The sequence below is a fragment of the Vigna unguiculata genome, chromosome 3 (assembly GCF_037176805.1).
Source record: "Vigna unguiculata cultivar grain cowpea cultivar isolate G323 ecotype 2 chromosome 3, ASM3717680v1, whole genome shotgun sequence".
NCBI classification, from domain to species: domain Eukaryota; kingdom Viridiplantae; phylum Streptophyta; class Magnoliopsida; order Fabales; family Fabaceae; genus Vigna; species Vigna unguiculata.
The window spans coordinates 69,266,336-69,278,733 of NC_140794.1; the positions used below are offsets into that span (position 1 = coordinate 69,266,336).

General features: G+C 31.5%; 1 protein-coding gene across 4 annotated transcripts; it reads right to left on the minus strand.

Annotated features, from left to right (window-relative positions):
- Positions 1 to 1,717: 1,717 nt before the first annotated feature.
- Positions 1,718 to 7,576, minus strand: LOC114178225 (BTB/POZ domain-containing protein At5g47800-like). Of its 4 annotated transcripts, none has more exons than XM_085671479.1 (7): positions 7,030 to 7,576; positions 4,560 to 4,874; positions 4,146 to 4,248; positions 3,989 to 4,058; positions 3,495 to 3,899; positions 2,669 to 3,409; positions 1,718 to 2,392 (listed from the first exon to the last, which is right to left on the minus strand). In XM_085671479.1, exons 3-7 carry the CDS (start codon positions 4,202 to 4,204, stop codon positions 1,874 to 1,876), a joined length of 1,794 nt encoding a protein of 597 aa, XP_085527605.1. In that variant the 5' UTR covers positions 4,205 to 4,248; positions 4,560 to 4,874; positions 7,030 to 7,576; the 3' UTR covers positions 1,718 to 1,873. The 4 variants fall into 4 exon arrangements, with proteins under 4 accessions (XP_085527605.1, XP_027919811.1, XP_027919814.1 ...); XM_028064010.2 differs by having other exon boundaries at positions 4,560 to 4,883; XM_028064013.2 differs by having other exon boundaries at positions 3,495 to 3,893; positions 4,560 to 4,883; positions 7,030 to 7,575.
- Positions 7,577 to 12,398: the final 4,822 nt, after the last annotated feature.

Genomic DNA, 12,398 nt, shown 5'->3' on the forward strand with positions numbered 1-12,398 from the left:
TTATAGGCAAGTGACTATACTAATGAAATCTCTTCTTAACTTTACTTTCCAACTCAAATTTTCATATTTCTCCACCAACTTTTACTTTTATAGTGTGAAACCAAGGACTTGAATTTTTTTTTCCATTTAAACATTTATTCTCACTTTCTCACTTTTAGGTTCACACTTCAATTTGAAAATATAATAGAGTTATTTTTGTCCACCGTTCCAAATACCTTAATTAAATGGAGTTAATTATGAAAATGTTACTAGTAAATTTTGATCTCTCATTTAGATTTTCTTTACAAATCAACATAAGTAACACATCTAAAAAAAAGAAAAAGAAAGAAGACAAAAGAAACATATTTGATAATCTTAAAATTTATTTTTAAAAATTATAAAAAGAAAACAAATAATAAAGTTAAAAATAATGAAATCTTGTTTATATACTAATTAAGATTATATTATATCATTTGGACAACATCACTCTCATAGAAAATTAAACAAATGATAATTTTAATTTAGATTCAATATATGTGATAAAAAATATGACAATAAATTATTATATTTTAGTAAATAAAATATTTGTATACAATATACTCTAGTAATATAATACTTATAAAAATGAGTTAGAGAAAAAAAATAACTACATAAAAAATCATTAAAATAATATTTTATGTCAGAGAAAAATATTAAAAAAATTATCAAATACATTTAGTAGAGACGATTTGATGTATTTGAGAAAACTGATCTTGGAGATATAAGAAAACTCAATCATATATGATTGAACCATTCAAATAGTTGAGAGACAATAAAATTTGTTTTAGTAGATTTTTTTAAATGAAACAAAAATTAAAGATTTATATTATCTAATTAACCAAGAATTTATGTGATTAAACAGTCAAAATTAATAGTGAAACATTTTTATATAAAAAATTAAACAATAAATAAAAATATAAAAAAAATAGAAATAATAAAAATGTGTGAATTAAAAATTATTTGATTAATAATTTTAGAATATATCATTTAAACATAACCGTATAAAAAATGTGTAGCCAAAATTGTCGAAATATAAAATAAACTAAACAATTGAGAGAGTAGGAAAGTGTGTAAGAAAGACAAAAAAAAAAAAAAAAAAACACTAGAAAACCAAAGAAAAAAAAAATATTCCTATTCAAATATCCAATTTAAAAAATTGCATCCGTATTCAATCGATGCATGAATCATTTATCAAAAGAAAGACATCGAACAATATTCACGAAAATAAACTTATTTATCATCCCTACATCTAAGTATCATATCTAAAATGTTTTATATACATATTATTGTACAGTTACTTTGATGTTTTTTAGTTTTCCAAGTCATTCGGTGTATAGTGTATTGATGAACTTTTCCACGAGTTCATTTTACGATAGAAATAGTTAACCTATACATAGACATAATTGTAAAACTCTAACATGTGGATTTAATTTTTTTTTTATCATATGTACATAATTTATTGAAATGTATAAGAAATTAATTTCATTTTTCTTGTCTTCTTTTTCTTTCCCATAGTATCCGATACTGTATGTATACTATATTTTTCATATTAATTAGATGAATTTGACCTTACGAATTCATGAAAAGGACTGGTTCACAGTTATTAAACTGCATTGGTTTAAAAAGGACATTTTAACAATAAAACATTTTTAATACACATTATCTGTGTGTGTCTCTCTCTCTATCAAACAAAAGGATGTAAAAAAATAATTTCCCTACGTAAAACTCTTTCGGGAAAGAGATAGTACAAAGGATTTATACATTGCTGGCATTTATGAGACGTTGAAAAAGAAATAATAAGAATTGAAGTTACAAAGATTATTATTACTGTTGCTGTGATATGGTGATCTGAATCTTACTTCTTCACACCATGTTCTGATTTACTTCTTGCCCTTCTTATCATTTTCTTAGGATCCACCATCTTCACCTTGCCGCTTGAACTACTTTCATCTCTCACAACCCTCGCTTTCTCAGATTGTGTCTCTTCAATGTCTCCTCTTATAACCATTTTCTTTTCCAACTCCAATGCCAACTTCCCATCTGATCTTTTTGTTTTCTGCTGATGATCCCTTTCCCTAATTTCTTCTCCGTTCAATGCTTCTTTCGTTGGACCCAAAGAATGTTTGCTTTGGGTGTCTCTTGTGGTAGCTGCTCTATCTTTTGCTCCCAGAAGAATCTCATGTGGCTTTGGTAGTTTGTGACTCGAGGTTGCCTTGGACCCTTTGTCTTGTTCAAAGTACAGAAGCTGCACCACTGTTCTTAATGGCAGAAGCTCGTTTTTCACTGCATGTCCACGCACTTCTGGGGACAACCTTTGACAGTCTAGAATCCCACACAACCGTTTCTTGTCTGCTTTGCTCAGTTCAGGATGCATCTGTGCATTCATATAACTTCAATCGCATCATAAATGCACCTTAAATGTGATTCTTTTATCATTTTAAACCTCTACAAACAACAACTTTTCATTCTAACCCTAGACTTGTTTTTTGTTAGAGAAAAATCATGTTAAGGAAGTAGTCCCAGCACTTAATACATTTTTCGTTAATCAATTTCATTGCTTTAGCTGTAAATGTCTTTCATTTTTCACGTGCAATTAAACTAGGGACTGAGAAAGTAAAGAGTGAGTGTAGGAGTGTTATGGGTACTTCACCTTAAGATAGATGTTAATTGCCTGGTACAGATCATCATGGTCTTCACGAGCAATACTGGGCACAGTTTCAGCAAGAGACACAAATTTTGAAACTTGCATGTTATCATCCCTTGCGACCACTTGAAGATAAGAATCAATGAGCTTGCCAACATTTCTAATTGATCTCAAAAAGTAGCTGCTATCCACAGCACCTGGGGACATTCTTTTCCAAAGCTTCAAGAAAGTCTCCAACACTGCCAGAACTAACTCTGTATCATAATAGTTCTGGTCAGAAGAGGATGTTGAAGGGTAAAGCAAGTCACTCACTGTTGCCTCCTCAAACTGCAGACTGGCTCTCCTTATGAGTTCTGTTTTGGTCACCGAGGAGACACCGAGGTGAATTGAAATGCTGAGAAGCCTAAACAAGAAGCCAACCGACACAGACCCTCTATCTGCAGGAATCATGCTGACAATTGTTTCGAGAATTTTTCTGTTTTTCTCTTTAGATTCTTCTGTTTGAGACACTGAACTGCCAGAACTTTTAAGCTTTGTGATTCCCGGTAGCCACCGGCAGGCATAGACATGCAAAGCTTCTCCAATAAGCTGTGGAGGGAGCACATATGTTGATCTAATAGCCATTATTATGCACCGGAAAAGATCTATGTCAAGATCAGAAACATCCTCCGTCCACCAATCCTTTGGCACAGAGTGGTGCTGTTTTTTTGTGTAACCTGGCCTGGTGTAGGTGTAGGACCATTTGACCTGCACAAAACAATCGTTTATAAGCTACAAAAAAATGCAGCGGTCGCAGAAAACTGAGAAGGTTTGGTGGATCTGAGTTCTTCACCTGTGGTGGTGGTGTGAGAATTTTCTCAATAATTGAATCAATGCACTTTCTGACAATACCAAGATTCTCAGACCACTCTGGCAACGTAGCAGTGGTTTGAAGCGTTGCAATGGAATCTTTCCAACCTTCAAGTATGCATGAATTGAAGAAAGACTCAAGCTTTCCCACAAAGTTTCCCTTCTCAATGGAATCGTTCATTCTAAGGAACTTGGCAGCACAGAGAGCGGATACAAAGTTATGGGCACTTATGTTGATTGCAATTCCGTAACAAAACTTGGCACACAGTTCGAAAGCCTCTTCTCCTCCAGGTATATCATGCAGCTCCAGAGAGACACTCTCCGAATCACTACTGTCATAGCAAAGCCTTTGTAGGAGGCCACATTTGGGAAGAAGCGGAAACTGCAGCTAAAAAGAGCAGAATTATAGATGAACCAATGATTAAATTTTTATTTATCTTTTCCACACACACCACATTTTCATTCTAATCCCAATACCTTGTGTAACAGATAAGTGATGTCATTGATTTGTATCACAAGGTCTGCAGCTATCTCTGATATCAGAGTCCTGCATTACGGACAGTACATGTTATTTTGAAAAAAAGTTGTATCGTGTCGATTTTTTTTACCAGAGTTGCTGCAAAGTGAAAAATACCTGGTAGCTTGTTCAGTGTAGAATGTATCTGCCTTTGTCCCAAGTTTCATGAACTTCATTTTTATTTGTTGAAATCGTGAAGAAAAAACCTCTACTTCAAAACCTGCAAGTTCAGGTACAATAGATCTCATAAAGTCATGGAGAGGGAGAGAAGAGAAGGCATTGATGTAACCCTCTCAGAACTAAATCAAAGGGTTATGTCATGATGCATGACCATGAAACAGCAGAATACGGAAGCACCAACTTAGATTTCTTCATTTCAAGCAAAGGGACGAAGAAGGAAAAGGAAATCAGAAATCACTATAGATGAAGGTAGAAGAATATGACATGATATCCTGTCCTGGTCACTCTGTCCCTTATGAATGAGAAAAAATTTCTTAATAAAAGAGAGAGAATTTTGCAAGAAGACCATACCTCAACCTCATTGATTTTTATATACAATCCTGAAAGCCCTTCAATTCATTGAAGATGGTGCCCTCCACATATTAAAGAAAAAAATAAAAAAGCAACCAAACTCCAGTTTAGGCCGTTATCCGCAGATTGCTTACAGAGTTTTGCAAATTGACATTCTTTTCTGTTTCTCTCTGTGGTATGTATACTTCTGAGAGTTTCTGCCCCAACCGTTAGAATAGAATAGATGAGTAGGTGAAGTTAACTAAAGTCTAAAAGTGTTGCAGATGCAGAATACTCTCACTGACTAACACCAGGCTTCAGATTTTTCTGCCTCATCTGCAGTTCCTGACACATGTAACACAAACCGAACAGCATGAAAATTTGGTAACCCTTGTTGGAAGATAATCTTGTAACTCATACGGATATACGATACTGTGCATACAGTTTTTGTACCAAGGTATAAAATAATAGAAGAGAAACAAGGGAGCTGAAATTGGGAAAGTGGTACTTATAATTAGTATTAATTTTGTTAAAACGTTGACTCGTGTCATGATAATCCTTGCATGACTTCATCCCTAGCTAATATCTTTAAATTTGTGGCATAGAAAGACTAAAAAAAACTGTAAAAAGTAGAATGGAGCCAATAGCATATGTTTTGGGTACTGAATACTGAAGCAACCCCACACAAGTTGATAATAATAGCAAATGAAGAAAGAAGCAGCAGCACGGCAGAAAATGCACTGAGCATGCATAAACATACATGATTACCTTGGCGGTTGGGTCTTGGCTAGAGAAAGGATAGTGGTAAAGCATGTTTATGCAATGTTTGGAAGTTGGGAATTAAGTGTTAGGTGAGCCAACATTAATGATTAGAGCTTTTATACAGTGCTCTCAAAAGTGTAGTAAATCCAAAACAGATATGCACTAATACACACCCCATTGCCAATCTCTTTAGAAGATACACTTTTGATTAATTCCATGTATATAAAGATACGTGGCTTTGTTCAGACAATGATATGAAAATCGGAGAGAAAGTGATGCACCGAGCTAAAAACTATTGTTACCAAAAGCTTCCTAACCGAAGGCAAATAATTTCTTGTGTGGCTACTTTCTTAAGTCACTTTCGTCGTGTCTCAAGAGAATTTTCATATATTAACTGATGTACTCTTTTTCTTTCTTTCTTTCTTTTTTTTTCAGTTTAAACTTAGCATAGGCCAGAGTGGTCCACTGCTATGGTCATCTCAATTATCTTATTCCCCACTAAGCATATAGGAATCAAGAAAGGTGGAAGCCAACCTTTTCTCCTTTCTTCAATTTGTTTCTCTTTTATTCTCAATTTTGGCCAGGAATCACTGAGATAGTACACTATAGCTTTATTAAAAAAAGCTCAGCAGCAGTTTTAGTCTTTTTAATCCTTTAAATTTCAATTGCACACAAATCAAGTTCTTCTAGTTTTCTTTCATTTAATAATGAACAAAATTACATAATGACAAACTAAGCATGACATAGTAGTGAGTAAATACAATGTAGCAGTTGAAAAGCACATCTTCAAACTTCAATGATTTAAAAAGAAAAGCCTTTCCCTTTTGAGCAAATTAAGAAGTCATTTATAATTAATGCGCTAGATGTAAGATGAAACCGGTTAGGATTGAGAGAATGACATAATTGTAAATGAAAGAAGAAAACTTGAGAGATTCAAACACCACAATTAGAAGATGAGATAAAAATTGAATAATCTTGAGGGATTAAAAATAAGGCAGTGGAAATCTAAAATTAATTTTGATAAAGGATGTGTTATTAGAGCTAGGCTCTCCCTCCCCACTGTAGCATGGTCTGTGCTTTGACAGACAAATGGTGGTAAAGCAAAAAGTAAAAACCAGTGTTTGTGGCATGGCACTTATTGCCTTCACCCACACAGAAAATGAAAAACCAACCATTCTTGTTTTTTCTTCCATTTAAGATGCATAGCACCTTTTCCATATAGGCAATTCCCACAGATCCCAATTCCATGAACACTACAATTCAGAAATGTGTGTGTGTGTGTGTGCATGGTTAAAACCAGCTATATGCTGAAGCAATGTGATCTATTTTTATGTTCTTTGATGGCATTCAATTAGGTGTTTAGCCAATTATGTGGACATTCTCTTCTTCTGGAATTGACAAACTCTCTGCCAGTTACCCACTGTCACCCCCACTAGAAGGTTTATATCATTTACTTTTGTCACTTTTCTTTTGGAATTTTTTAAGCACAAGTTCCTTTTTCATAAAATTCTATTATCCTCTGACAAAAGTATTCTTCATCTTTAAAACAAAAACGAAAAAGCAACTTTCAGCTTTTAATTGGTTAAGGAGTGAGAAGTCAAAACCTTAATGCTTTTATAACAAAATAATAACTTTCACTGTGTCACACATATTTATCTCTCTATAGTTCATATCAGAACAAAAAAAAAGACTATAGAATTTGGAAGAGAAAAGCAAGAAGAGAACATACCTGTTGCTATATTATTGGTGCAACTGATTTAATCTTAGGAAGCAGAAAAAGCTTTAGTACTGAAAAGGCTGCATGGTTTAGAAGTAGGTGTAGTGTAGAAATTGAAGAAATTATGTGAAACAGCATGAGTAACGAAACTGAAGGAAGCAGCAGCATAGATATGAAGATGAGAAGCTGTAAGATGAGTGCTTTAGTAGTAGTGTTATGCAAGTAATCCTCAGAGAGAGAAAGAGGGAGAGAGAGAGTGAGGAATAGGGTGTGTCTGTAACATATGCTTCGGTTAGAAACAGCCAGGGAGACACCAACTAAAGAAAAATGAGTACCACAATGTCTCCTAAGCAAGGAGAGAGAAGGAGTGGTTCGTTGGGATTAGTCAACATGGTAATGTATCAAAAGCATGCCATGATAAATCCATTGAATAGTAAATAGAATGGAATAGAAGAGAGGGAAAAGAAGACATGGGAAAAAAAATGAAAAGAAAAGGAGGAAGCAGTGTCTTTTCCTTCTTCACCCAACAGCTTCAAAATTGGTGCTCAGTGATTGAATTACAAAAAGCATGCATTGCAAGTGGGCTATGACTTTGGAGTGCTCCTATATACTTATTCAAAAGAAGCTTGTGTGGGGCCAATTCTCTGCATAGATAAAAGATCCTCTCTGCATTCCTCATCATGCTTCCCCCCACTAAACCTCACAAGGATATTCTTATGCTTTTTTTTAAAAGGGTATCTCAAACTTCTTCAAAAATACTGATATCAGTTTAAAAATCTGATTTTTTTCTTTTTAACTGCATGTATATATAAACTGAACTCCTGATTCAACACCTAAAGTTTAGTTATTTATCATACCATGTTATATATATATATATATATATATATATATATATATATATATATATATATATATATATAAATAAATATATTTGAATATGTTGTATGTATCTGAGTGGAATGGATTATCTGCATGTGAGCCACGTGTCCTGCCCTATGCCGTTGGTTATATCTTGGTGATGGGATTGGTCTGACTTGAGTGTTGGTTGTTTTGGAGGCCAAACACAGACAAACACTTCTCTTTATCCTGCGTGTCACCTTCCATTTTGCTTAATACTTCATGCGTGTGCCCTTCTTCTCTATGATCCTGTTCATTCACTCGTGCGTTAACCCTTTGGGGGACCCACATGATTCTCTGTCACCCATCCACTCTATCCTTTCGCTTCAACCCAACATCTCTTAACTATTGATTTAATACCCTCAAAGAATAAGCTGCTACCAAGATAAAAACAATGGATTTGGTATTGGTGTCGATCTTAGAGACCTACAACCAGATGAACATAACATCTATATCTGTGTAAATAAGCTCAAAGCAAAGCAAAGCAATTTCCTCAATGGTCCTACACAAATGATGCCTTGACAAGGAGATGACGATGGCCATCATGAGCATCATCATCTCAATAACATGATCATGATCATACACACCTTTATCATCATTTTCTTAATTAGATTTTGTATTTGTTTTGATCATTAAAGCTAATCTTTGAAAAAGGTGAAAAAAAGATGAAGCCGACCATGTGCCTTTACGTGAAGATAATCGTCTCCTCATCACAGTCTGATGCCAATACATTTTGTTCATTCTGTGTGCAGCAGTGAACTTTTGCTCCTTAACCTTGTATTTCCCCTAGCTAGCATCATCATAAAAAGGTTATATCAGATGAAACTTTATCAATATATTTTACTTTTATATATATATATATATATATGGATTAATGTTTGAGTCATGCTGTGGATATACTTTGCATTGCTTTTAATTAAATTTCAAAGGGATGAAAGAAACTGTGCAACTTTTTGATGTAAAACTCACTCACACTTTTTCAAGTTAATACTCTATCGACTAGCTGTCTCACATTATTCACTTTTTTCTTGGTTAGATTTCTTAATTCATGCCGGGAAGATCTTCCAACCCGCAGGTTTTCAATTCGTTGATTACCTTATCATGTCTTTCGGAAAGGGAAACTTCCAACTTTTTGTTACATCAACTCATGCCATGCTCTAGTTAAATATATCAAGATACAGATCAGGAATAATTAATTAACATTTCATTTCTAATGAAACTGGAAACCAAAACCAGCAATGAAACATATTTATGATAAATGTTAATATATATATTTCTCAAAAATAAAAAAGAATGTACAGAAAAGATTCCGATTAAGATTGTGCAGGTATATTTGGAAGTGACTTATAGAAAGAAGGTAGAAGTTATTGAAGTAGGGCAAAGGAAATGACTGGGCACCATTATTTCTTAACATGTTGCTAATATAAAAGGTAACAGGTCACTGCACCTAACTTACTTTTTTTGAAGATACCAGAGGCTCTCTAACCCACCAATACCGTTGTTTTCAAATTGGAGTAAAACTTGGAATCGTAAAGATGCAATGGTGAAGATGTTATTTAGACGTAAATTATTGGGTTTGATAAGAATGAAGAGAGAAGTGTGTTTTTATCGTAAGAAGGAAAAATATTGTTGTAAAAGCAGTTAATCGGTTATGATTATGTCTGGTTTAGTGAAGTGGGAGTTGAAAACTTGAGATTTAAGAAAGCAGGCCTTGACGTATGAATCATGGTGATGTGTCGCTTTTGAGGAATTTGAAGACATGGAACGGAACACAAATTGGTGTAGACATGATGAATAATTGTGTGAGTATTTGTGAACGAATCGAATGGTACTTGGTAATGAGTGTGGGTTGGAAATGGTTGCTGGAAAATGGGCGTAGTCAATTCACACTCTATCACATTGGACCTACTAATACTACCCAGTTAGGGTTCCCAAATAAATTTACTACATTTTCCTTCTATTGTTTGACTAATGGCCTTCATTCAATGCTTTGGTCCTCTCTGGTTCCCTTGTCCAAGAATCTTATTGCAAATCCTGCGTTTACAACTTTGTCAGATATTGTGTATTATTTTGCAAACAAGGACAAAATTATATTTCATATCATATACTTATTCCCTTGCCTTCCTATTTATATAAAGTTAAGCACGTTTTGTTCTTGGTTTCAAATCACTTTTCGTGACATCCATTCCCATGTATTTCAACACACTCTCAGCCATCTATGATCAATCATAAGTGCTTTCATAGACAAAAATAAATAGAAATATTGATGTAGTTCTTTGCAGAGTTGAGGTATTGTTTATTTTGGAAAGTGTTTTTTTTTATATTTTATTATACACATGTTATAGTTATTAAGAGACTGTGATTCTATATATATGACATTATAGTATTATATATATAAGACATTTGATATCGCTTTTAACCCAAAACCTTAAGATAATGAGTTATGTTATTGGTCTTTCATTTTATATAATGTTTAACTTTGTTTTTTTTACCTAATGTAAAACTTTAACTCACATTTGTATATTATTCTCGACAAGTTCTATCATGATTTTGTCATTCAAAGACACCTCAAAAAGGAAAAGAGAGGGTATTTAAACTCCTACTCTAAACTTTAACTTCTAAACGACGTAGAACTATTGGGTAGTAACATAAAGTTGGTTTTTTGTTATAGCTAGCTTATTATTTTAAATATTAATTAAATATTTTTTAACAAAAATAAAAATTACAATAAATAAAACAATATTATAATATCTAATTTTGAAAAATATACATTTCCTTTTTTATTGTAAAATATAAAAAAATATAATAATATAAATATCAAATAATATTTGAATAAATATAAAATAATTATATAAAAAGAATAAAAATATTAAATGTATCTTAAAAGTAAATTAGAAAACAATAACAAATGAAAAGTATTACAAGTTTATTATATTATATAATAAATTAAAAGTGTTTTAATTTAAAACAGACAAGACGAATATATAAATTTTATAATCTTAACAGATAAAATTAGTCTCACAAATCTCTACATTTTAATTATTTAATTTGTTAAAGCATAACTTATCATATCATATAATATTCCAAATTATTTAATTATTATCTAAAACTTCTTCATCAAAACACATAATATTAATATGTATTTATTTATTCAATTTTGTAATAAAGTATTATGATTGATTAATTATATATATATATATATATATATATATATATATATATATATATATATATATATATATATATATATATTATTTTAATTCTTTGTGCTTCTTGTTGGGAGCTCATGTGATAATAGTGAGACAGTGGAATATCCTGAATCGTACCATAGACATCCCTAAAGTTAAAAAATAAAATATTTGTTTAGTAATTTTCACACTATTTAAGATCAATTTGTGTAATTTTAGAAGAAAGAAGCTAAATTTACATAATGTGACAGGTAACACGTACCATTAATATTTTGCTAAAAGAAAATGTCTATATAATTATATAGAATTGGTCTAATTATTAAAATGAAAGATAATAGGATATGTTTACATGATATATAACCATCTTTTATTAAATAATTTAGTTTGTTTTAATGTTAATATTTTATTATTAAAAAGAGTAAGTTATTTTCTAATATGAAATGTTCTTTTAAAAAGGCTCCCTTTTAACATTTGTGGAATTATCTTTTATTTTTGATCCAGGTATTAAAAAAAGTGTCAATAACATGAAAACATAAGTTTCTCTACTTTTTTTTTTATTTCCAGTGCAGTGACTATTCTACAAATTACTTATACAATACATACAAAATTATCTCTAATGACAATTATTTTCTTACAGAAAATATTCTTAATGGGTATAATAAATAACAAATTATTATGGTAGATTTGAATGATTTTAATTTTAATTTAAAAAAGTAAATATGACTAATTATTTTTTGTCACTAAATTTGGTAATTATTTCACGTATTTCCTTATATTATATTATGACTTTATAAATCAAATACTTCATTGATAAGTATTGATAAAATATCTTAAAGTATCAGATACGATACGTGTCAGACACTAATACTTTATCCAAATTGAAGTATTAGTGCATCATAGCTTGTCAATAAAAGATAATAGATATTATAGTAATTTTGGTAATATCTTATTTTCTTATTATGTAATAGATTAGTCAATATACAATTTTTTTTTGTTTTTTTCCTTTTATAATTAGTCAGTACACAATTAATTTTCTAATAAAAAGGTTTACCAGATTATTTTTTTCAATAAACAAGTTTAATCGGTATTTAGAATGGAAAAATGTATGGCCTATTAGTTCAGTTGATTAGAGCGTCGTGCTAATAATGCGAAAGTCACAGGTTCGAAGATAATAAAGTAAAAAAATATAAATTATTGTCTAATGTTAGTTACCAATTTATAAATCAATTCATAATAGAAACTATTTTAATTATCAATTTAGAGACTAATTATAATTTTTTTGAATTATTTTAGTTG